The sequence below is a fragment of the Pseudopodoces humilis genome, chromosome 1, assembly GCF_049639895.1.
Source record: "Pseudopodoces humilis isolate 2021_Gansu_Grassland_sample_001 chromosome 1, ASM4963989v1, whole genome shotgun sequence".
Classification (NCBI taxonomy): Eukaryota; Metazoa; Chordata; class Aves; order Passeriformes; family Paridae; genus Pseudopodoces; species Pseudopodoces humilis.
This window is the reverse complement of record NC_142200.1, coordinates 41,256,784-41,283,638: the sequence shown is the minus strand read 5'-3', so window position 1 is coordinate 41,283,638 and position 26,855 is coordinate 41,256,784. Positions and strand designations below refer to the sequence as shown.

The 26,855-nt window shown below is 36.3% G+C and overlaps 1 protein-coding gene across 1 annotated transcript in view; it reads right to left on the bottom strand.

Moving 5' to 3' along the window:
- The window catches only part of PRKDC (protein kinase, DNA-activated, catalytic subunit), an 81,405-nt gene that overhangs the window by 29,377 nt on the left and 25,173 nt on the right, over positions 1–26,855 (bottom strand). The window contains exons 29-59 of the mRNA XM_014255033.2: positions 25,974–26,107; positions 25,227–25,481; positions 23,961–24,187; positions 23,093–23,301; positions 22,838–22,970; positions 21,649–21,807; positions 21,282–21,485; positions 19,688–19,873; positions 18,650–18,754; positions 17,508–17,675; positions 17,098–17,225; positions 15,913–16,120; positions 14,750–14,928; positions 13,532–13,700; positions 12,965–13,030; positions 12,420–12,492; positions 12,048–12,196; positions 10,730–10,867; positions 10,412–10,531; positions 9,372–9,515; positions 8,998–9,149; positions 8,321–8,452; positions 7,779–7,890; positions 6,263–6,387; positions 6,022–6,171; positions 5,447–5,620; positions 4,514–4,612; positions 3,627–3,837; positions 2,871–3,060; positions 2,271–2,486; positions 877–989 (exon numbers count right to left, since the gene is read on the bottom strand). Of these exons, the coding sequence (XP_014110508.2) occupies positions 877–989; positions 2,271–2,486; positions 2,871–3,060; positions 3,627–3,837; positions 4,514–4,612; positions 5,447–5,620; positions 6,022–6,171; positions 6,263–6,387; positions 7,779–7,890; positions 8,321–8,452; positions 8,998–9,149; positions 9,372–9,515; positions 10,412–10,531; positions 10,730–10,867; positions 12,048–12,196; positions 12,420–12,492; positions 12,965–13,030; positions 13,532–13,700; positions 14,750–14,928; positions 15,913–16,120; positions 17,098–17,225; positions 17,508–17,675; positions 18,650–18,754; positions 19,688–19,873; positions 21,282–21,485; positions 21,649–21,807; positions 22,838–22,970; positions 23,093–23,301; positions 23,961–24,187; positions 25,227–25,481; positions 25,974–26,107 (4,828 nt within the window). The remainder of the gene's footprint in view (positions 1–876; positions 990–2,270; positions 2,487–2,870; positions 3,061–3,626; positions 3,838–4,513; positions 4,613–5,446; positions 5,621–6,021; positions 6,172–6,262; positions 6,388–7,778; positions 7,891–8,320; positions 8,453–8,997; positions 9,150–9,371; positions 9,516–10,411; positions 10,532–10,729; positions 10,868–12,047; positions 12,197–12,419; positions 12,493–12,964; positions 13,031–13,531; positions 13,701–14,749; positions 14,929–15,912; positions 16,121–17,097; positions 17,226–17,507; positions 17,676–18,649; positions 18,755–19,687; positions 19,874–21,281; positions 21,486–21,648; positions 21,808–22,837; positions 22,971–23,092; positions 23,302–23,960; positions 24,188–25,226; positions 25,482–25,973; positions 26,108–26,855) is intronic.

Genomic DNA, 26,855 nt, shown 5'->3' with positions numbered 1-26,855 from the left:
ACACCACCACTGGAGGTGTTTAAAACACAGGAGATTTTGTTGGTTATATTTTGGACTGCCACACAGAACACATTTACAGGTTCTCTCTTGTAGGATAGGAGGAAATGGTAGCTTTAGCCTGCAAGTAAACATAAATGGGCTAAAATAGGTGTTTGTGTGGTTCTTCCAGACACAAGTCTTGTTTACACAGTTGTCTGCATCTGCAGAGTATTAAGGGAGTGTCTCAAACTAGTAGCTCTCAGTCCTGGGTTCCTTTGCTCTTGGGACCAAATGCTATCATTTTCTGGGGATAATGTGTGCTATTTTTAGTAACAGGAACCTCTGAAAAACTGCTACAGAGTTTAAAAACACTTAGATTTATTGTAAGTACATAACACAGACAGGAAACCCACAAAGTAGTATGTTTCTGGCCTTGATAAAGACTCAGCAAATTATTACTGACATTCCTTCAGGTTAAAAGTTCAAACCAGTTCTAGCTAGTCCATCAGCTGTTTTTGAGTTCACCTTCAGACACTGGATAATGTTCTCCAACTATTTCTGCTGTGTATTGTAGCTCTAAGGCTCTTAATTTCAAGAATAACAACTGTAAAGGGCTTCCCAATAGCTGTTTGGGGCTCCCATCACAGAATAATTTCATGTATTTTAAGTGGTGGACTAGAAGTGTTATCATACAGCTCTTTTCTCACCTATGCTAAATAACACCATTTAACTTTAAGGCATAAATAGCATTATTTCCAAATTAAACCTTCTAAAGCTCTTAAAGTAGCAACCAGTACCTTACACCTACCCTTTCTTCACAAAGTTACTATAAGAGATGAAGTACAAGACTGAAAATGGCATCGAGACAAAGCTTGAAACCCATTTGGACTGACAAACCTTTTCTCTTTTCTGTTCAGCCAGACTTTTTCTGGCATAAATCAGACTGAGTTTGTCTTGGTCCTTCAAGAAACGTTTCCGCAGTCTTAGAATTTCTGCTCGCTCTTCTATACCTAGGGGAACATATGATCATGTCCACAGCTTTTCCTTTCAGATTTAAGGCCAAAGCATCATATAAAAACAAACATCATCTTTGTATTTACTAGCTTACCAGCTAGTCTACTAAACTTCCTAGCAAAGAATGCAAGGCCTTTCAACAAGCTAGCCAATGATAACAAATTAGGCTGCTCTTAGGAGAAGAGGTAATAAGCATTTATACAGAGACTTCAAGTGCATGGATGAGGTGTAAAGATCAAACTATTCTACAGGGAAAGACACTAAAACTCATGAACAAATACGCCTCATATGCCAGACATTTTAAGTTTTCAAAGGCATGTATGGCATTTGCACTATATTCTAGAAAGTATGTAACTCCCTAAATAAAAGATGTGCTAGAGGATATTAAAATACTGTGTAGTAAGAATATTGTACTGTATTTTTTAAGGTACGATTACAGATCTGCCACTGGATCAACTCCTGCTCAGGACAGTCATGGGGAAAGGCCACTTAACTGACTGTCAGATCAGTCCATTTCCTAGAAAAGGAGAATGAGCAAATGAAAACATACCACTGTAACTGGTATCTTCCTGGGTAGAAGACCAGGAGCTAAATAAAAGGTAGACTGATCTCTATTTCTGTAGTTCTGCATGAACCACAGTCCATTATTCACAACTGCCCTGAAACACCTCTCAGGTACTGAAAAGGCTGATCTTTATAGCTCTATGCCTGAACTCCTAATGCCATCCTTTTGGTCAAAATTTTAATGACAAAGTAAACAAGCATTAAAGAGGGAGAAGGATCCTAAGTCACTTCAGAGCAATACTGATATTTTTCACTTATTGACCGGGTGGAAGGAGCATTCTCAGAAAAAGGCAAGGACTGCTAATGACAGATTGCAAGATGTTGCAGATCATGTCAGCACAGCTGAAATGGTTTAGAAAATACATTTAAAGAGGCCGCTCCTTTAAAGAGTTAAATTTAAAACAGAAGGGTCAGAACTGTCTGATATTCACGCTGTGATCCTCTTAGGGAGAGGTAGGAATGCAGACTTCACACTGACTGGTTTCTCATCCAGTCAGCTCTTTCAATGAGCAACATATAATTTTACAATTCCTAGCACAATCCTAGCTTTTTGTCACATGTTATATCATCACACACGCCCAGAAACAAAATCTCTCAAGGTTAGCCTCAATTGGACTGTCTCAAAAATAATGCACTGCCAGCCAAATAACTGACAAGGATGGTTTGTAAAAGTGTACTAATTGCATAGAATTTACACAGTAAGGTTTACAGACCTTTAGTTTTGCTGTCCACTTCATCTCCAGGCAAACCTAACTGTTTTTTCCCAAAATCTGGCCCCACTGGTTTAAAGGTTGCTTGTTTAAACTTCTCACTCCTTTTGCTAACCAACAGCATGGATGAAGACAGGGATTCAGAGGATGATGGAACTGCATACTCTGCCAATGTGTCAATGCTACTTCCAGTTAGCCAATTAAAAGAACTTCTACCACCTGTAACAAGAAATTGCCAAAAAGCTGTAACATACTCAGATGAATAAATAAAGTGAAAACATCTATGAGGCAGGTATTTTTTCCCCTCCCAAAAATATAATTTCCTATTGTTTAAGGTTAGAACAGATTATTGCTCGGTAACATAGTGTTACTTTTAAATTAGGAAGAACATAAAATATGTATGAGACTAATAAAAATGTGATTTTTTTTTCCTTATACCATGCACAAAAAAAAAGTCCTTGATAACATAACTTAACATATGATAACATAACTTAAATATACTAAACATATTTATACTTTTATATTAAAAAATCACATGCAACAGGAATTACATCATTCCTACAGCAAAAAAGAACATTTCAGAAAACACTGGTCTGGACTTACTGCTATACTGTGTAGGTGTAAATTCATACTGCCTTTGGGTAGCCCTCACTTGCCCACCGAGTGACCCAGAAGGAGAAAGGGATCGTTCCTGTGACAAATTCCTGTGGATACTTGGAGAAGCCTGAGTCTCCACAAACATTGGTGTGAGCACAGTACTTCGGTAACGCCAGCTGGAATCAACTACAAAGTCCTATGAACAAAGAAAGATTTTAAGTAGAACAATAACGATAGAGGCTTTCTGCATTTCTTCATTGAGCAGGACAGCAGAAATCAAAACACCCTCCCAGGTATAGGGGCAGAACTTGACTATATATAAAAAAAAAAAAACCAACAAACCATAAACATGTAGAAGTTCTCCACAGCTAAGTAAAAAAGCTCACTAATTTAGATTGGTCAGCTGAGGACTAATTTACAGCTCTTTCACCAGTATACTTGGCTCTTGACAGTATTTCTCCAGTTGATGGTGCTTCTCTCTGCTACCTTCTTTTTTAGTATTTCAGTACTCTACAAATCAGCTATACTTGGTATACTATTTTAATTAAATATAATTCTTTTAAAAGAAAGTACAATTATTGTCCCCACAAAATCATCAAACATCTGATACTATGCACAACTCACAACTGCTGCACCTATTAACATTGGAGCAAAAAACAATTTGAAAAATTTCCTTCATTATGCCATTCTTTTCTAGATTGCAACGACATTAAGGAGTAGAATTTGTCACACAGTTGCATTCAGAACAACAGTACAATTCACCTGAAATTTGCATTCAGACAGTGGATGCTCAAATATTCTTCTGGAATAATCCGGGCTCTTGCTAGTCATTTCAAGCAGAAAATTTGTGATTAGACTCAAGTACTGTGTTTCAATCTTGGTGGAATATAAAGAACTTAACAATGACAGCATGCGGTCAAGAGTATTTGTTGGCAACCTTGTCTCATGACTCCAAAAATTCCTAACAATTAATCTGTAAAGGCAAAGAATAAAGTTATTCTTGGTCATCTTCAAACAGAACCCACCTCCCCCGCCTTCTAAAAAAGCCAAGTTAAAAAGGGAAAAAAACACTAAAATCAGCAAAAAACTCCAAAACAATAAGCTGTTAAGGCCTTAAACTAACATTTTCATGCCATTAATCTTCCACTGAATTCCTCCTTCATCTATCATGTTCTGTGCCTCATATAAAAGGTTTACTCTGAAAAAATTATTTCTGTCAAGTTTTTTCCTCTTGAGAAGTGCTATGGGTGGAAAAGCACCAAGATCTCCTCTTTTTAATTTTGCTTCACCAAAAGGAATTCTAAAAATCCAACATTTAATCTACTGGTGTGTGTTTGTGTATAGCCTTTTGTCCTCCTTGCTCAAAAACTCTTGGAACATTAATGCAGAAGTAGATTTAACATAGTGAAACAACCTTCCCACGGCTTAGAAGTTCGCTCAGATACTTCACTTGCACTTGGTGTAACACCATGGGACACAATTTTATAAATTAATGTATTGGAAGAAAAATAAATGGTATTATCTCAGCATTACTCTTTTATATTGAAATATTTAAAAAACTTCTAAGGACCAACTCTTTTGCTATAAACCAAGTAATAGAAATGGAGGTATTTTTATTTCAGACAGTTATCACAACACTCTTTACTCACTGCAGTTCAGCATTTTCATCAATCAGTCCTTGAAGCAGTATTTCTTTTGCCACTTTGAGTATCTCCTGAGAATCATCATCTGCTTGACTTTCTGGATCACTGATGACAGGAGAAAAATATCTCTTAATGACTTCTCTCAAACAATCCATAGCAAAATAAGAGGATGAGGATGGTGGGACAAAAAGGAGGAATATGCCCTCTGATAAAAATCTCAACTTGGCATGACAACATAACATGAGGTCTTCCTTGCCAAAAATGCCTTGTATCTCCACTACTTAAAAAAGAAATCATCTAATAAGCTAATTAATATGTCAGGTATTTATTATGAAGCTTGCAAGGTTGAATCTGAAAAAACAAGCAGAGAATGCTTTTCACAAGTGATGCTGGAGTAAAAGCTGACTGTACTTTTTCTTCACAGTAACTCTCCATTATCGTTATCGTGGGAAAAAGCACATATAACTAAATTAGATAATTCAACAACAACCTACTTGTTAAACTGACTATGTGCCTGCTCTCTATTCTAAGGGGTCAAACAGAAAGACCATCTCTATAATACCACTTTGAAGCGATCCAGATCATGCCTATGTGCCTTAATTTATCTTCTACCTACAAGCAAATTTCTTTAATACATAATTTTTACTAATTACAAATTCCAGCAACAAGGAAAAAACGCTGAAGCATCAAAGTTAAGACCTCTCATGCCATCCTGCAGTGGTGATGCAACATCCTAGTTCTGGTTCAAGTATTTATCCTTTACTGGAAGTGATAAAATTGTCACCAAAGGCCAGAGCCAGTTAGGCAAATCACTGACTCCATTCTTCTGACAACTGGAAAAATCCTTCTCCGAGGGACATGAAGTTGGAAGACTGTTATAAACACTTTCATTCTGCTGTGACAAACCACTGAAAGACAATATCTGCAGTGAACACACACCTGTAATTATCATAAATCCACATCAGAATATCATACATGCGCTGTCGACATATTACAGAGGGGTGAGAAATGAACCCTGTCACTCCAGGCAGAAGTTCTTTAAGTTCTAGTGGTTTTAATTTAGATAGCATCTTGTACACTATATCCAAACAAACCCTTTGTCTTTCATCATCCCTAAAAGAAGAGGGGAAAAACAAAACAGTTACATTGCTTTTCTCATCACTGCTACACACAGAACCAGATTAGTTTACATTTTAGCAACAATATTTGGTTTTGCATAAAGGGCTTTAAGTAAATACTTTTGGACTCAATCTAAGAGTAAGAATAAAAGCAAACTAATACAAACTACAGAAATTGACATCCCACTGGTGTTTCACCCTAAGGCTATTTTAGGGGTGCTTGCTCATTTTTCACAATGAGCAAACCATCTTAATTCCCAGATTACATTAGCTCAAATTCGGGGAACAATGACCAAGAAGTGAAGATGAATTATAAATGCTGCTGAATGCAAAAAGGTTGTGGGCAGCATAGAAAATGAAGCCTGAACTATCTGCCATAATCACACGACTACTTACCTATGATTCATGATCTGGGTAAAGTCTTTACTCTTTAACTGCAAGTGGAGATCAGGAACCTCTTCCGCCCGGCACATTATTACTTCCAGACAATAGGTTTTCATCACACCATGAAGTTTGGGTATCAAAAAGAATACTGCATTCATAAACCTTAACATAACCAGGAGCCCACAAAGAAAAGCAAGTTATTCTCTTATTCCTCTAGATTTTCAGTCAACATACCACATAGATCATGACATACCTGTCAGCAAGAGGTGGAAAATTCTTAACAACTTTATTCAAGCATTGAATAAACTTATCATGTTGTGTGTTCTGATGATGCTTTAATTGTTTTACGACACAATCATAAACTGGATCTTCAAGTATCTGAAAAAGAGAAAGACAGTAAGACAAGGATACCCATGAAAATCGTAACCACCTTAATGAAACACAGTTTTGCTGCTATACTGTTTGAGTCTTGTGCATTTCACTAGGCAAGATCCAGACAACTCATGTTAAACTTTATGGTGCTTCATAGGTCCTGAAGAGCTTTGCCTGGCTAAAACACGTGACTGCTGCCTAAAAAAAATATATTTGTGATCTTCCTTTGACTGGTTTGGAACCAATACCTTAATTTTGTAGTACAAGTTGCTTAGTGTACTAAGGTAGATAATAAGCTACTTCTCATTCAGTATAGAAGATGTCCAACCAAAGAATGTAAAAAAATGAGACATTTTTAGTAAAAAGGTAAAAAACAACCATCAACCTGTATCTAACATTAAAGGAACAAGCCTTGTTCAGGAAAAAAATTTACACCATATTTTCTCATTTATTCAAAATACTACTTATAATGGAATTTGAAAGACTGAGAAAGACTTAACAAAGTCTTAACAAAGATTTATGAAATATGCTCTACAAACTGTGAAAGAACAACCAGAATGCACTTAAATGGGGAAAGAAGCAAGGATAATAAGGAGATAAGGAAGAATAACTTACAAGGTCAGGCTAATACTCCACTTAGCCAACAACTTGGTATTTTTGCCTCATAGCAGTTACAGAATTATATTTAGGGGGAAACACATGATCCTGGCTGCTCTTTTTCTCTTATACAACCCACCACACATTTGTCATTAGATTAAGGATCTTTGAGTGTACATTGCTGTCTGTTGTATTTAGAACCTGTCCATGACATTTTTTTGTGCATGAATTTACCTAATTTCCCTTTGAACCTGCTGATCTGCTTACCCCTAGAACCTCTTCTGGCACCAAACTACAGAAGTTCCTGAACTATTGTGTAAAGAATTACTTCTAGCATATATCTCAAACTGACTTTTGTGATCATCAAGCATAATCCTTCAGTTCTAGCACTGTAGGATTTGCTAAGTCTTGCATTCACCTCATCCACTACCTATAAAATAACTGGATTCAGATACAGGGATTCAAAAGGTAGTTCCAAACCTCCCAACTTACTTCTCTTTTCCTCTTAAACCCCCTCAAAACTTTAAAACATACTGTGCTAGTGTTGCTGGCTGGCAAAAGCTGAAGAAAGCCTCAGAAAGAGATCACTCAGTGTCAGCTCCAAAAGTGCAAGGTAAAAATTCTGCACTTAGTCTGCCCTCAAATTCTTTTCCTAGTAGTTTAAATCTTTAATTAATCTGTTGGATAAAGACTGCTGAGTTTTAAATACATTCATTTTTGGATCTGAATTGAGTAGTTATATAAAAGATGAATATAAAATTAAAACAGGAAAGGTCAAACACAAAATACAGTTCACTTACATTTTCTCTCTCAGCAATGTATTGAAGAGCAAGTCCCAGAACTTCTGCTGCAGCTGCATAAACCTCTTTGTACTTTAGTAAGCCCATGTTGCTGGTCAAAGCTTGAAAATACCTAGCACAAAAGATAGACCTGCTGTAAGCCACTACTCCAGTGCACAAATTTAAACTGAAGCAAAAAATTAATCTGAGCTGCCTAGAGTAAAAGTGACTGCTTTCTGAAGAACTGAATAAAGTAAAACATGTATTTTCCACTTGCAGTGTCTCAAATCTCTACTTCAGCAATTCCTGAATCTATGAATTTCCACAAAACTGCAACCCTGGGGCCCACTTGAAAAAAGCATACAACCTTCTAGATACTTTCTGAAATAAATGTCTGCAATTTGTAGCTAGAGAAGTATTACATCTGACAGATGATAGCAAAGGGATGATGGGACAAAGGATTCCAAAGAACAAGCTCCCGTACTTCCTGCTGACAAATTTAACATGCTCTCTTTGGCTTGAGATTTTTTTCTAGATCATTCACAAAAAACTGCATTTCTCACCTGACACGATCAATTTCACACTTTGGGTCAAAGGGTGGCAAATTGTTAGCAAGAACAATTCCCAGCAGCTGAATTCCCACTGAATTATCCTTTGTATCAGGGTCTCCACTAGAAAACTTTTCAAATATTAAACTGTTGGATAAAAACACAAAGGAATGATATACATGAAAACCCCCAAACAGACACTGTCGTTGTAAACAGGGATGTATATGCACAGGTACAACCCATCACAGGGATATTGTCAGAAAGCAGTAGCTATTTAGCTTCAATGAAGAAGTCTTTGCAAAGAAACCCACACCAAAACAACTGAAAAGATATCGTAAGCCCAAATGAATGCTTGACATGGTCACAAGCATGGCAGATAGCGTAAGTCTTAATAACAGTGCACCAATATTCAGTGATAATATTCAAAACTTCAAATAAAAAATGTCTTTGCAAAGATTACTCCTGCTTTTGTTGCTGCTGCTATAATCCTTGACACGTTTTCCCACTTCTCTCTCCTTGTTGTTTTTCAAATTAATTTACAATCTTTGGAGAATTTGGTTCTGAAGTTCTACTGTTCAGTGTAGGGACAAAAATTTACTATCACAGCTGAATTTACCTTCCCATGTCCTTTGAGACCCTTCGCTTATATTTTTGAAACACTAATAAAAGAAAGCAATTGTCCAAATGTTTACCTGTAAGGTATGGAGAGACAGTTCTTCCAACACTCTATAACCGTCTTTATGATTTCCAGATTGTGTCTGAACACAACTCGTTTTGGGTGAAATGCATTCTTCATCAAGAATTCAAGCAATCTGTTAGCCAAAATCTCATCCTTAATATTCCCCTACAAAAACCAGGACCAAAAATAAACACAGTGACTCTGAGAAGACATATATTGTTTTATGAAAGCAAGAAAGTAAACAAGTTATGTTTGAAGTTAATATGTCAAAGAGTTGTAAAATGTAAATGTGTACTAATGTATAAAATTACTTAAAAGCATAAAAACTCAGCTGTTCTTTACCAAACAGTCACAATAGCAATAAAAATGAATTTCATATTTCCTTACTTTGGGAGTGGCTACACTTGTCCAGGAAAGGATTGTAACTACTATTTCCACTACCATGTAATGAATCCCTTCACCTCCATTATTTCCAGAAACAACAAGTTGCAGCAATGGACCAAGCCAGTGCTTTGCATAAGGCCGGAATACCTATGGAGAATCAATGACATAGTTCAAATTACCCAACTATTTAACAACCTAATGTTCAATAAACATTACTGGTAAGACTGCTAAACCAACCTCAACTTTGCTCAACCCCCGAGGGAACAACCATAAAAATTTAAAAATAAGGAAGTATCCATAACTACATTTCTCACTTTTGCTTAGCAACCTTTAGCCACAGAAAGTGAATTATTTCACTAGAGCACAGACAGTAAGGCTCCCACATAGAAAATCTGTCCGTAAAAGATTTGGAAGAGTATGCCATTCATCTACCCTTCCGTTTCAGAAAGGTTTACTAAGAAAGTAGCATTAAATGAATGTAAAGATTCTTGAATTAATTCTGAAATTCAGCATTTTTGGATTTGGAATATTGCAGACAGAACCATTATACTTTAAAAACATTGTATGAAGTAGTCTGAGAATATTTTAGCCAAGAATGAGAGTTAGAAAATGTTGTTTCTCAAGCAAACACACCTTATGCTATCTTAGTGTCTTTCTGCATTAAGAACACCATTTAGCTCAAAGTGTTTCTATAAGACTCATCCATGTCCACTAATAAAACATTGTATTTGTTCCTGTAAAGATGGAAAATATAATCAGTCCCACCTCTTGTCTAGCATAATTTTCTTTTTTTTTGCCTAGTATCATATTCTGGAAACTGCATTACTTGTGGTTTCTAGAAGACACATATTTTGGACACCCTCTAGTTATAGAAGTAAGAATTTCTGAGAAAAGGATTAATAATGCATTCAAACTACTTGCATTATCTGGAATTTTGGGCCATAAATGCACTCCCCAATTTGAATGCCCCCAATGTCTCAGCTGATGAAATATTTTATCCTGCAAGAGTTACACATTTGATATTATGAATAAAAATTACTCACATCCTCAGTATTAACAATAAGTTTTGCTATGAAGAGGCGAATATTTAATGGTACTGATGGGTTTCCTAATTTGCCATGAAGAAATTTCATCCAAAGAGGAAGATCTACTGGAACTGCCCCCTGAAATTTAGAAGGGATGAGCAAAAATGAAATCACTTATTGCACCCAACAGGCTTACCAAGCCAAAAAGCCCCAAGCACAAAACACACAGTAATATATTACTAAAAAATAGCCATGAAAATTAATAAATTAAGGGACTCTTTTCTCTTTTCTTGGTAGCATTAATAGAAAAATGCCAACTTTTTAGTTAATACTGGCCTCCTCTACTTTGGGTGTGATCTGGTTTCTCTGCATATGTTTAATCAGAGTGGTCATAGAAGCCATACATTCATGTTGGTTGAATTCATCCATTTCCAGTTCCATCTCATCGTTTAAAACCTTGTGTTCTGTGGGCTCCTGGGAAAAAAAAAAAAAAGGCGTTACTATGGTTAATAACAACACTGTATTTTCTTTACAATCCTAATAACGCTGTGAGTCATTCTGATCTTATCTGTGCTTAGATTTGACTACACACTCAGTGTGTGCAACTGGGAATATATCAAATGTGTTGTTCAAACAGACACCTCCCAAATGCATGCACCAGATCTGCACATTCTTTATTTTCTGTGCCAACAGATGCCACCTTTATGTTACTCTGACTCTCCTACCTGCCAGGACAGGTGTGGCAAATGCTGAAAGCAGGAGGAGATAAGCTGAACCTCAAATTATCTAATTTCATAGCTCAAAGAGTATAGTAACACCTCTATTTTATGGATGCGTTGTTTCACACTGACCAGCATCTGTAGCAGCTCTCTTCTGCTACAGAGTAAATCACAAAATAAAATTGTTTAGTTAGAAATTACAACATTACTAGGCAATCTAGAAGCATACTTTCCATCTTGCTTAACTTCCATGCAGCTAATACATCTCCTTGTTCCAAAACATGGAAACTGTTTATCTTCAGCAATGTTAACAGTTATTTTGACAGATTGTGTCTTCAGTGTGTATGATACTTATTACAAGCTTTCTGTTTCATAGCAGATACTTATGCTATCAGCGTTATTGCTGGTGGGACATCTTTTGATTGCAGAAGGAACACAACTTCAAGTCTTCACTTCAAGAACAGCATTTAGTAGCTCCCAAGAGCAACAGTTAAATACAAGGTGCCACAACAGAACAACAAAAACAATTGTTTGATTATTTATTCTATCCAATTGATGCAGCCAGTTCTGTCACAGACCAAAAGAAGAGGGAAATGAGGAGAACAGATGCCTAACAGCAAAACATAATCATCAGAGGTGTGCCTGAGTGCAGCTACAAGCTATCTTTTTACAACTCAGGCCGCACTTCACTCACACTACAGCTTTAGAAACCCAATAGGGCATTATTTTTCTTGAACTGTAGACTGTGGAGAGAGGAAAAATGTGAGAGAAAACAGCTCAAGTCCCCTCCCTCATCTTCTGAAGAAAGCTATTCTCAGTCAGGTAGAACAAATATACAAGACTAGAAATTTCTCTTTCTCAACCCCAATAAATGTATGCAATTCCTCAAAAGCATAAAAATTTCCTTTCTCACAGTATGTAAGTCACTAAATTACCTTTCTCCTGAAACGAGTGCTGCTAGCTGTAACATCTTGGGAGCTATAAGAAAAACCTTGGACTCCAGTAGAAAAATCAAACTGACTCATTTCCTCGCTCAAACTGCTATCCATCATGTATGATGAAGAAGCTAAATACTTGGGTTCATCTAGACAGGAAAGAAGAACAGTCCATTAATCAAGGTAATTATAAGAAACAAGCCTTTACTGCCCAGCAAAACTTAAGGGTAGGTGGGAATTGACTGTTAGATGAAATACATTGAATGTTTTTATTTGTTCCTACTACTGTAGAAGCCAGTGAAGAACACATCAAGAAACACTGTATGACAGGTAAGAAAGCATTTTTTTCATCACCATAAATGACTTTCATACCCTGGCTGCTATTCCCTGCATCCCTGGCCTCCTTCCTAATAGCAATGTACCGCTTCTTCCTTTCCAGAGGCACCTAAACAGCAAGAAATAAAGTTCTAATTACTTAATTTTTAAAAAAATAGTTGATTAGTTTTTTTTAAAAATTACAGATTATTTACACTTTTTTATTTACAGAGATACCAAAAAATTATTGAAACCATTTGACACGAATGCAGATCTCATGTTGTAAATGATTATTATTGATGCTACAGAAAAACAACAGAATTTTTTTATTCCTACAACTGTTTATTATCAAAGTAAGTACGCTAAAACTAGGTTAAAAGTTACGTACATTATAGGTATGTTCTAAATTTCAGGTCTGGATTTCTCTCAGAAAAATGTATTTTAAACCATTAGAGGAATACTCAGTTTTTTGTATTTGCTACTCCATTTTTTGTATCCTCTTCCTCCATATGTGAGAATTGACCTTGTCTTCAGTAAACGACACTGTTATAGTCATATCCTTTTTTTACTTAGAAACACTAAAGGCCAGAAATTCCACTCACCTCAATTTCAACAGGAAATGTATACTGATGCTTCAGGTCTATCAGATTTTCAAAAATCAGCAAGTTCTGCAAACCAAAGCACGTTTGGAAATAGCAAAATTATAATGCTGCACACAGTCACAATTGCTTTGAATATATTTTATTTCTTTAAAAAAATTCAGCAGATCAATGTACAACATGGAAAGTGTGCCATGTTTTCTCTTCTACATCAGTACTCCCAAGAGAATTTTGCTACTTTACTACTCAAGAATTCATAGCACAGAATGTGCTCCGTAAAAAGGTCTCTCTTATTCAGGTACATTCCAAGCACTGGAGAAGTTAAACAATAGGGGCTTTTTCCTCCTATTTTAGAAAATTGATTGGGAGTGGAAAGAAAACAGTATCACTACTTCACCCATTCCCAAACAGCTGGTAAAACTTTCATCAGCTACCACTCCTTCTATTGCCTCACTGGGTAGTTAGTATAATTGTGTGTCATTCAGGTTTCATTCTTTGATTTATTGCCATCAGGTAAAATCACTTTGTGTCTCATGCTCTGGAAGCCTAACAGCAACAAAAGCTTCTCACCTTTTCTGATTTTTCTGAAAAAAGAAAGCCTTGATAAAATTTACTTTCAGTGAAGACACAACTGATGACAGCAATAGCACAGTTATATGCTGCACAGTGATACTGTCTCCTCTTCTCCAGCAGCTGACTCTCTCCTGACATGTTTTCTGTAAATGCATCATAGCATGACCTTAAATACAAACAGGCAAGAAAATACCATCAGAAATCTTTTATTAAGCAGTACAAGAAGGGTTCCAATCAGGGACCAGCGAATGAAAAGAACTTTGAGGAAGCAGTATCCAATTAAACCATCTCGGACTTCTTCAAGTATCCTCCAGGTAAATGAAACCAAATTGGAACCGTTCAGCAATGACAAAGAAAACTTCCCCAGGTACTTACACAGGAGTCTTTAATGTCAGAAATGTGATGACAGGTAATGTCCAGATAAGATGATTATTTGTTTTGATGCATACATAAATTTCTCTCATGGTCCTTTGCCAAAATATTATGAATGAACATGCATGAGAAGGTATTTATGGATTAGAAAAAAAAGTTCAGATGTGACTTTTAAAGGTCTTTGGCTCAAAGCTAATTATAAATCTGCAAATCACAGCCAAGAAATTCTGAAGTCCTCATAGAGCATAGTATTGTAAAACAAAAATCAAAACAAAACAAACAGCAATTCAGGCATCTTATTCTTTTCTCTGAATATTAAACAAACTAATACTAATTAACATATATATTCAGGATTTCTCTTTTGTCCCCCTTTGCAGTGATGATCAAGCCAACTACTCCTACTGGGTGTGCTGCTGTATTATGAAATGTAAATGAAAATCCATCCCATCTTCTCATCAATCATATAAATATCAATTTTGCAATACAGAGGAATACTCTACATAGAAGTGTGAGTACACTGAAACTGAAGTTGTGAAAACACAAATTAAAGGCCAAGAATCATACTGAAAACATAAAATAAATGTACAATCTTAACAAATTTAAAAAAATTATAAAAGCAGGAGGCAAAGGTTATCTTAACACAGGATTGTAGTTTACACTACAGATAATTCTATCAATGCAAACTCAATATTGTGTACTTCATTTAAAATCAAAAGCTAAGTAAGAGATCATATTTACCCTTGAACAAATCCATTTTTTGCTTCATATGGCCTACTTAAAGAAGCATATCTGGTAAAAACCTTATCAGAAATATAAAGTAAATAAAATAAATAATGGTCTTACTTTATTAGAGTCTTGGTAAGTTCATTTCCTTCTACATTTATGGAGCCACGGTAAGCTTGGTTAATTTTAGAGTCCTTGGAGTAAACCTCCTCTTTTGAAAGACGCACGTACATCACCTCTAGCAGCTTGTAATACCCCATTTTCTTGGTGACTTGTGTATCAAAAGTATATTCATGGGACTAGAAACAAATAAGCAGAATCTCAGAAGGAAATTTCCTGACTAAAACATCCTTTCTAAATAGTTCCACAGTTACTTGAAACTTCTTTGACAGCTTTCAGTTTACTTCTACCTTCTAAAAGAGAGAAAAGAGCTAATGATAATAAAAGACTGACAGACGCTGAGTTCCTGTGTAGTACATTTATTAAAGCTGTGTCGACCCATGCTTGTCTGGTGAGCTCTCTTAACTACAATTGGCCTAAATTATTACAAGGATACTGGAGGAAAATAAGCCCAGTACCAAGTGACAACTCAGCCTCACGTAAGCAAAACACAAACCTGTTATCATCCTTGGTGTCATTCATGAGTTTCTTTATGCACCTCATTTTGGTGCCTACATTTATAGCAACAGGAACATGGTGTGGGTGACTCTACACAGATATTAAGTTTTAGCATTTTGTTTCAATAACTATTACTAAACTGTGGTGATTTCAGCATCTTGCTTGTCCTGCTGCCTATGAACATCTGCACCAGCAAAACCATGGGACTGAAGAATTATAACAAGAGTAGAGACCTCCACTAGCAACAAGATCATGGCATGCAACTATACTCTTAAAATGGAAGACAGGCTGCAAATAGAGAAAGGAAGATCTGTGCTCCTAATCCCTTACTGAAGAACCTTTGCAATGATTACAGGTGTATTTCTTTCTCTAGAAGCAATGTACCTAATTTCAGGGCTTTCATTTCAACTCCAATTTTTATATACGCAGTAGATATGCAAACATGCATTAACTCCAAAGGAACACTGTGTTGGGGAATAAAGAAAAGTTTATCAGTAATAATCAAATTCTATAACCGGCAGACGCTTCTGTTCCAGGATACACAAAACTAGAAAATCAAACTGTTTTTATCAGTGTTTCATTGAAAGTTAAGCAAAATGAACATACCAACATCAACATTTTCTTAGGCCTTCCCTAACCCTAAAAAAAAAATTAGTAATTCATACCTTTGTAAACCTGGAATTAAGTGTATCCATAGCCTCTACTATAATCTTGCCAAAGAACACTCTCAGTGCATCCAAGCTGCAGTGCCACAAAAGAGTGAGGAGGGAGCGATCCACAAATGCTTGGCGAGCAGTATTTGAAAGAAGTTCTTCACTTCGGAACATTTTGTGAACAGTGTCCAACAGCATCACTTGTTTGTCAGTGGTGCTCCTAAACAAGATGGAAATCTAAAGATGAAAACTTCTTTTACCAGACTTCACTTATGCATCCTTAGGACATTTAAATTTTTTATTGACTGCATTCATGCCCTCTTGCATTATCCTACAAGACATGCAAGATCTTGGTTGAACTACCAAGTATTATGAAGCTCTCAAAAAAAGCCCACCTCAGCTTCTTAGTCTGCAAGAGATGGCAAACTTGTGCATCTCTAATAATTTAATCCTAAAGCAAACATTAACTTCCTCACTTCCTTTTTACTGAACAACCTAAAAAAAAAATAAAATTATTGAGTATATGTGAGAAAAAAGGAAAAAAAGAGCTGTGGCTATCAAACACAAAAACTACTAGATGATCTGCTATTCTGAATAATTTTATTAAAGCTAAAATTTCGAAAGTGGTATATGGTCATAAGGTAAATTATTCTGTCCAGGAAATTACATAATAGTCATTACTCAACAGCCCATCAAAAACTGGAATATTGGTTTTGGAAGAGATACTGAATACTTCTTTTGTGGACAGAGCATGTTTGATTGTACAATTAACCACCCTGGAATGGATGAATTAATTAAATAAGTGCATTGTTGTATTTTCAAAGGGGTTGAACAAATTAATACGCTGTCAATTTAAGTACTATCAACTTAAATGATCATGTGGTTATACAGGGATAGCAAATATATAACAAACAAATACTATTGTCAACTGGATTCTCTCAGAACAAGCTTATTTACAAAAGGCTTTCCAAATCTGCACAGGCACTAGAAGCGTAATCTGGAAACGGATGTCACTTGTTCAAACTTTGGAAATACTTTGACAACGTGAAGACAAAAGCAAAATCTGAATTTAAACCATTACATAAAACTTTATAGTGTAAATCACCACTATTGTAAGGACAATAAAATGCAAGAAGCACATTTGCTTTAGCAAAAATTCAATGAGAACAAGAACAAAATCCAGTGGACTAAACCCACCTTCTGGAAATTCTTTTGAAGCTAGCTTGAAATAAGTCCTCCATGAAATGTCTGTGGTCCCTACAGAGGATTTCTGTCATCAGTTGCAACAACATTGGACTCTGAGACAATTCTAATGCATCTAAAAACTGAAGAAGAAGCAACACATAACATGAAAAGCCACACTGGATCAAATCACTTCAATCTAATGATGTAATTGTTTTTTTAATGCTGATCAGAAACAGATGCACAAGTGTGCTTCTTTAATGTGCTTATGTAGATTCAATTTTGGGATGAAGACATAACCCAGGAACACGAAAGCTGATCTCATGTGAACCAAGAATCTCTCTTTAATTCCTGATCCTGTGAAACACTGTTTCCAGACATAGTTCACCCTGGCTTCTAATTATGTATTCGTTAAAAACACTGACCTTCTTAGTGCAGTCTACATAGTTATTGTGCTTCAAGGTTCCTTGAGGAAACTCATCAGACCTCATGGGAAAATTGAAAGCTACAAGCTGATCCAGAGCGCTCTTAAGGTCATTAAGCTTTTCTTCTGTCAAATTAGTGAAGAACGGGAGGATTATCACTGCTTGGCCCTGAATAAAAAAATGAAAACATAAGAGATACAGTTTTACACTAAAAAATAAATTATTCCCTAACTATGAAGCCAGCTGAATTCCTATTTTATTTTCCTATTCCAGTGGCTTTTCTTACTGTTTCAATGGCTCAGTGTACTAATAAAACTATGTTATATAGCTGCTCTTCTTTCCAGCTGCTGGATCAGGAAACAGCTTTTAACTCTCATGTCACTGCTGAGTGAGAGTTAAAGCTAATTAATATCTCATGGCTGGCATGGCTATGAATAATATCTCATTGTTCTTTTAAGCAAGCATTCATTCTCACACAACTAATTTAATGAATCACCTTGTAGATAAAGCAAAATCCCAACCTTTATTTTGAACGCGTAGGAAAGTAAAAAACTCTGCGTAACTAAAGGCAGGCTGGCTGAGAAGCAACTACACAAATTTTCAGAAGGACAAAATTGGTTATTATTCTAGTCCAACCAGCATCTTTTGAACTCCCACTTTCAGTCTGCAGTACTTTATCTCCCTCTCTTGACCAAGCTGCATATAGCAGCTAATCCCACTAATACTGGTCTCATACTTGCAGACATGGATGCTAAAATCATGACAGATGTTCATAATTGGACCTGTAGGAAATGTCACTCCTTGTTAAAAGCCTGATTAGCTGTCATTTCCCCAATGAACACTTGGGAGTCCAAGATGACTTACAACTGATGCTATTTTTTTTCCCTAGCAATTAATTACATTCCTTTCTTCTGAGCAAGGGGAAAAAAAGAGCACCTTAAACCAAAGCATGACATTTGTGATAGTAGCTTCTGTCTGAACAGAAGAACAGAAAGGATAATTTACAAGTTTTAGGATGTTGAGCAGAAGAATAAAAATCCAGAAGTCTGTGATAAAAATTAAACCAAATAACAGAGAATTCCATGAACAACTAACATTCTAATCTGGGGAGGATAGGGAAGCTGTTGAAGTGAGCAATTTACCTTAAGATTTAAGCCTAAATTCTGATCAGTAAGTAGACTGGTATAGGTATTAAAAACAGCTGTAAATGCTTCATGATTGGTATTGAAAGAAACTGAAGAGTCTATCTGGAAAGGTAGAAGAAATAAAAAAATTAGTTTGGGTTTTTTTAACTAGTTAATGAGATTTGTACTAAAGAATAATAAAAAGCCCTTGAGCTATAGAATTATTTATTTCCAAAAATACACTGAATTAATAGAAAGCACATACAGAATGATTTTGGTTTTAAAAGAAGAACTAAAGAAGCTCCTACACAGTATGAACAAAATCATAATGTGAGGTATTTTTCAATTAAAAAAAAAATTATCTCCTTCTGAAAGCAAAATTTCCTACTGATCATTTCAGTGCTAGCTAATACAGCAATACAGTTCACATTCTGTGTCCTAACACATAACTTTAAAACAATTCAAGTTTAAAATAATTAATTATAAAATTAAAAGTTATGCTCAACAGTTGATCCTTGAGTATATATTTGTGTACAACTACATTGTCAAGTACTTTTACAAGTTCCTACAAAAATCCCAAAGGGATAAGTAGGTAATTACATTTTCAAAATAGAGGAAAAAACCAGACCAAAATTTCAATGTCACAGAAATTGTTTAAAGTAAAGGTGATTCTGAAGTTTGTTAGTGTGGGTAGAACTCCTCCACTGTGACTTTCTGGATGCCATCATGGGAAAGAGTGTTACCAGAGGCTACTCAGAGTTCACTCTCTGTACTTGTATCAGTTCTCCAAAAGGAAAACGGCAGCTAAAACATGAGAACAACTAAAAAAACAAATAAAATAGGTGGTATAGGGGAAGAAGAGCAATATCTAGTAATTTCTACCTGCCCCAAATTTTTTTGTACTTTGCTAATAAAAACAGCTAGATTCTAACATTGTCCAATTTCTTCCTTTTTCCCCAAACACAAAACATTTGACTTGAACAGCATTTCTTGAAGAGACAACGCAATCCCTACAGAACAAGAAAAGTTACCTGAATTTTATAAAGCAGTACATACCTGCAGAACTTTAGCCAGCAGGGTCAGGATTGCCATTTTGCTCTCAGCAGATGAACCTTTGGCCCACCAGCTGTCCAGTTTCTCCCAGTTTCTTAGTACAGCTGTCACCAGTTTTGCTCCTTGCTGCTTGCGCACAGCACGGTCCCTAAAGCTCTGATCTAACATGCCATTCAAAATGCTCCCAACCTGGAAAAGTAACAGGTAAGATTCCTGCACCTCAAATGAAAGTATGATAGGATCACTTCACTGGTATGGGTAGTCGTTAAAGAGAAGCATCACAAAGCAATGCTAGATTTAAATCTCAAAAGGATGCAGAAGAAAGGTCTCTGCAGGAAATTAAAAACACTCCCTTCTCAAAAAAAAAAAAAAAAAGACATCTCTCCAAATTACTCCTGTTTCAAAGTACAATGCAGAAATTAGTTCTGATGCCTTTTGTGTATATATGGAGAAATAAATGATAATCCAAAATAAAGATCAATACTTGATAATTTCAGTTAGTGTGAAGTTGAAAAATAACACCCATGCTAACTTACTGGCATCCATTTTGGAAAGAAAAATAATCCTTGCATGGCAGGTATGAACTCAGTATACTTGAAATATCTTTTCTTCAAAAACTAATAGTCACTGTCATCTATCAGATACACTTAAAAGAATTAGTGTATGCAATTAATTAAAACATACTCGGCAGAGGAAACACTAGATAATCATAACCAGAAACAGCCTATTAGAATATAAACATTCCTCTACAGCTTAATTAAACAATTTTTGGTATCACCAAAAATGATGCTTCGAGTCTTTTAAACTACTACTTGGATGCAGCATGTCTAAGCATAACATTTTGGATTATGAAACAGCCAATTATTTTTGAAGGATGATTCTACTTTGCTGAGCATCTTTATATTCAAAAGGAAAAGCAGACTTTTGATATTTTTGACCCTTCTGTTTGTCAGAAACACAGAAGGAAGACTTCTAAGTTTCCTTCATGGCAGTGAGTTCTGTATGTGCTCTAGACAAACACGAAGAAGTCTGTTGAGCCAAACAAGCAGCGCTGAGATATGACAAAGTATCCCATATTTATTTCAGTTCAGGAGGGTTGTGCATGCATATGTCTCTTTTTAATACCCTGGTCTAGCTCTACCCTAGTCCTGTGGACTAAATGCCCCATTAGTAGTTGGAGTTTGTTTTTAAGTTTAGTTTTATCCAAAACAAATCCAAATCACATATTCTGGGACCATTCTGCAATGAAAAGCAAAGCACAGTAAATGGGTCCCTCCTTTGAAAGATTATTTTTGATCTGAAGTACTATGCACAGACTTCCTGAAATACATAGATTTCAGGATAGGTAATATCCACTCCGTTTGATCTGAGATCACAGAGTAATGTCAGGTTGCCAGAGATCATGATGGTGGCACCAGTAGGTCAAGACAAAAAACCTCCAAAACTCAAACCAAAAACTATGCACTGCTGCCTGAAATTCAACCCAATGCACTCTTTCCCCTGCTACACACTCCACCTCTAAAAACAATAATAAAATTGTTACTTCTAACATTCCCTTTTGGCCTTGTCACCAAGTCAAGTCCAGCAAGTCCAGTACCATTTGAGGGTTGCTGACAGATGATTCCATAAGACGGACTATGATCACATCCTGGTTTTTCAGTAGCTGTTGGTTGATGGTTTCTGAGAACAAGCTGTAGAAATACTGTCCATGAGATAAATTAATCAGCTGGTTCTGGGATGCTCCTGATAGTGGCACAGACAACACTACTGTGTTCAACAGCAGACTTACTAGCTCCTCACACTGAAAATCAAGGTATGGAGATAAGAATTATTTCAAGGACATCACATTTCATTTAGAAATTTCTTAGAAAAGCAAACAATTTTTTTTTTCCCAAGCTCCCATCCCTAACCTTTTATTTTGTTTATTTTATTTTAAGGATTGTAACTGGAGAACCACATCCTACCTGCTCATCAATAGCAAAGGATAGCTGCAGAAGACTATCAGCTAATCGCTTCCTGCTGATGTCTAAGGATGGAAGAGAGGCCCTTTCACTCCCAGGTGCAATGCCTTTATAAACAACTGAAAGAAGCTTGGAGCCAACTGAGAAATGAGGCCCTTCATCCTATGGAAACCAACAAAAAAGTGACAATCAATAAAGCCTGAAAAAAGGCTTCAAATTCATCTGTATAGTTAGTTAAAACACTTGAACTCCAGATAATTTCCTTATGCAGCAATGCAAATATGCCATGACAAGACACCTTTCTAAGTCAGGCACAAGATTTTAAATGAGACAACCCTATTGTGTACAAAAGTAACTTGAAAATGTTCCAAATATTCTTATCCTCCTCCACCTCTTCAGGTTTACTTGACTACAGAATTAAAATGAACAGCTAAGTCAGGATGGGTGGGACTCAAATTGTAAACCATACAGCACTTTGATTATCAATATACTTCAACCACAGGCCTAGATTCTGTTGATAGAGAGAATGGATAGCACACAGAAATTAAATATTTTGTTACTTGTTAGCTTCGCTCAGGCCTTGTTACAGTCTCATTCACAAGTTCTCTTTGTGGCTCTTGTATAACCTATTCCTTCAATTGCCCAAAGTATAGATTTACTACAATCAGAAACTTAGTGGAAGGAATTTGAGTAGTATAGGCTACATCCTCTCACTTCAGACGTCTCTATCCCGTTTTCTTGCAACTTAGACCCATTATATTGCTTTTGATCAGTCAGGAAATACTCCTTTTCTAATTTCCCTCATCACTTTGAATGTTTTCTGTGTAAAAATTGTTAAAAAAAACCCTTCTTTATAGGATAGTTAATCCTATAAAGGATTAAGTTTTCACTCTTGTGAAGCTCACTTAAAGGAAGTTAGAGAATCTACATTCTGATTTCCAGTGTCTGTAGCCGACCAGAGAAAGACTAACATAATTATAAAGGTTGTTCAAGCCTCAGTATTGTGCTACTCAGATTTGTAGAATAACCATAAAACATTTATTTTTGATCCCATTCTACACTAGCTCTTCGCTATTGATCTCATTTTAAACAACTTCATCTGATCTGTTCTGTTTTTATCCTGGTGTTTTACACAGGAAAAGCTCTTAACAATGCACAAATGTTCACTATTATTTTCTGTATTAACAATTACCTGACCATGAAGAACAGAACGAAGCAGGCCAGATTTCTGGAGCTGCTTGCAGGCAGAAAGGATAGCACTAAACTTAACTTGATCCAAACGTGCCTCTGAATTAAACACATCAACAGAACAAAGATCCTCAAGGCTAGAGAGGAGAGAGAAGCAATAATGTTACATTAGTGCATCCATAGACAACATTATTTATTTTCCATTTCTCATGGTGAGGGTTTGTTCTGGACTCATGCTTACCAGAAAGCTCCTACTTACCTTTGTGGTGTGATTCTTTTTTTTATGCACAGTATCAAAGATTTCTGATATGGAGATTTCATCAGAGCTTTCATCAGTTTTACTGAGATATCTGGGAGGTTTTTCACAACCTGCACATCAGCTGTGTTAAAGCCTATGTGTGATGGATCACACACTGTCATCACCACAAGCTCTATAAAGCTTGCATTTAGCAGTTGCTTCTCAAGCAGCTAGGAAGAAAAAAAAAATTAAACAAAAAAACTTGAAAAATTCATTCAGATTTCTCTATTTAATTCTTCATAACTTACCATCAATCCTATCTCAAATGAAACCAAACATGAAACAGTACCTATTCTTACTGATTTTCTCTGTTGAAATGTCTGACTTTCAATCGTTTATGCTAATGCACAGAAATTAGGTATCTGTAAACACAGACATAGGATTTACATCTTTTAAAGCACATAGGCCTGTTTCAGTCTTGACTATACACCTGTAAATCCTGATACACATCTCTGTACACACTCTCAGAGATTTGCTGATGAGCCAATCACAGTCTCAGAACTAAATCTGGCAGTGTAAACTTCCTAAGAGTCTCATAAGTATTATACTTTATATAATTAAATATGACTTGCATTGCATCAAATAGAGAGACCAATAGAGAGACAAATAGAGAAAGGCAAATGGAGAAATCTGAATACCCATCCTGAATTCAAGAAAGGCAGATTGTGTCAGTTCTTTCTGCCTTTCAAGCAGCTACCATCTCCATACATTTAATGCCATCAGGAATCACACAGGAAACATTCACTTCAAGTACTCCATATACAGAGCACGTATATTTAACTACATATAAAATTTATATATTTTATCCACTACAGACCTCAGAGCCTACCTTCCAGAAATCCTGCTGGCACATTTCCAGGATGACGGTGACAAACTCCATGATCCGGATTATAATGGTACACTTGCTGTAGTTGTACATGTCCCTTTCCTGAGGACTGAACATGCTGCCTTTTGAGCTGCAGTCAAAGCACTGCTCTGCTGCGTGGATATCATGCAAAGCAAGAGTGTCAAGGAAGAACTGCACAGCTTCCAAGAACAAGGAACTTTCATTTACACCTAGAAAGAAGGAATTACATTAGGTTGAAATGATACAACAACTCTCAATTAAAAAAAAATATATTGTTTCATGCTTGGAAGAACACAGTCAAACTGAGATGACAGAAAGAGGCACATTCACACCAATGTTTTCTGAAAGCTCTATGTCAGTTCTAAATACTACCATTCTGGGCAAGAGAATAGCAGGACAGCATTGTACTTAGTGATCACTCCAGAAACTGACCACTATAACCACTTATTAACAATGATGATGATGATTTAGGCTTGTGTAATAAAATGGATAAAAATTTTAAATCCCTAGTTTCAAATCACTTAGCCCTATGCTAGCTGCATCCAACAATGATCTTACAATGTTGTTTTAAACCAAGACAGACATAACACTGACAGACAGACCACCTGAAACTTGCACAAGACTATGAAAGTGTACTATTGCTGAACAAAAGCATTTTGTACAGGCTTGCAAGGGTAATTGAAAGAAAAACCTTTTGGGAAATCCAGTGTCTACACAAGGTGTTGCTATTTTATCTGACCAAAATTCAAACATGGTTTTTGGACCTGATGCAGTTGATGCATCAGGAACTGGAGAAAGGTAGCATGTATGGGACTTGAAGTGAAAAGGTGCCTTATTTCATTGTTTTCTGATAGCTTCTTCCAGATATTAATAAAGACAGGGTAAAAAGCTTTAGAAGGACTTCAAGAAAAATATGAAAAAAATCTATTGCTTTTCTGTGCAGTAGGAAATTAGCTGTACAGAATAGTTTTAGAAGATGAGATAGAGTAAAAGAAGTTGCTGGTAAGTGGATGACTCAGAAATGCAAATATGTACTTCTAGAGCTAAAAGGAAACATTTTAAGATACACAGTACTTCATAAAAATACCCCCATCCCTTTACAACTGTCATTGGAAAACTTCGTGAGAGTTTGTAAAACCATGTATTCTACATTTGAGAAAAGGGCTTAAATTCCAAGGTCAGAAATCATCTTGGGTGGGCTTTGTGTAACACACACAAATGAAACTAATGCAACAGTTAATCACTCACCCAGTACTTCATAAGGTTTGATCATCTGCAGCTCAAAGAATGTATTGTAGCAATCCAGTGCCGCTAAGAACATGTCCATCCACTGCATGACAGCCTGTAAACTGAAGGGTTCCTGCATGCCACCGAGAGTTGGCTGAGAAAGGATCCCAGATGGACTCTTGGCATCGGTGCCACCTCCTTCAAATTTGGTAATGAGGAAAGAAACATCTCTGTTTTTTAGAGTATCAGCCAGCCAAGAAGATGGAGACTTGCTTCCTGACAGAAACAGAAATATAAATTTTTTAGGAAAAACACATTTCAAAATAGCAAGGAACTAGAGGCAAGGACACTAACAACTTTGTGATTTAAACTGTGTCTTCTAGCAGAGAAGGTATTGGTTCTGGTTTAGCCTTAGTCACATCCCTAAAATTCCCACACATCTCTTCCTTCCATAAGAAGAGGCTAATTTTTAAGACATTCACAGTTCCCCATCAACAAATTTTGCTTTTTTTAGCTGGATACACAACAGCAGTTTGGGGCTGGAATTAAATCTGCAATAAAAGCCTATTCTATGCCCCAAAACATCCAACAAACCCTGAGGTTCTCACAGTACCCAATTTACAATATAAGCAACAACTCAGTTTCTATTTAACAGCGCTGGGTGAACAGATATTTACTTGTAATTACTACCATGCATAGAAAACACAGAGGGAAGGCATGCAGAGAATATAGGAAGCAAAGATAATAGTGCACTGTGACTTAAAATACCTGGTAATAAAGGAACAAATTCATAGAAGAGCTCCATGGCCTTATGCCGGCACTCTGTCTGAGGTCGTCCACACTGCACTAAGAGCCACATGACAATGTCCTGAAGACACACAGATTTAGTAGCTGGGAATCCCCTGCACAAAAATATTAGGGATTAACAGTCCTCTTGACATCTACCAAGAAGCAATAGTCTTTCAGTTGAAAAAAATAAATCATGAGCACTATGAATCCCTTTTATCTATCTAACCACAACCCATCTGTGCTACAAGAAAGAGTTCTTCCACCATCATGTCTGGCACTGCTTTCCTTTTTCCTCACTCTACTTGAGATCCCCAAAGCATAATCCTTTTGGAAATTTTAAATGCAGAAGTTCCCTTCTCTTCTGTAAACTCAAAGAGGAAAAAGGGAGATTAAATAAGCCTGCACAGTTTTTCTCCATCCCTATAATCATCCAGTCTCATAACTTATCAAATGTCACATCAGTGACCCAAATCTAAACTCCACCTGCCAGTTTCTTTAAGATCACATGGTAATTTGGGTAAAAAAGGGAACTAAGGAGGTCTCTACTCCAATCTCCTCACCAAATCAGGGTCAGCTAGGTGACTCAGAGCTTCATCCATCCTGATACTGAATCCTTTTTTGCTTCTTTTACCTTTTTTGCTTCCCTTCTTTAATTGCTGATCATCCTGTTGCAGCTTATCCTGCTTCTGGTGACATTTAACAACAGTAAGAAAGACTTCAGAGCAGTTTCCTCCAAGTGCTTTATAGCACCAGTGTTAATGCTATTATACACACTGCTGTGAGGGAAACATGCTCTTCTCTTCTGCCTCTTCTTGCTAAACTGTATCAAGTTCACCATGCTGGAATAAATAATCATGCTCC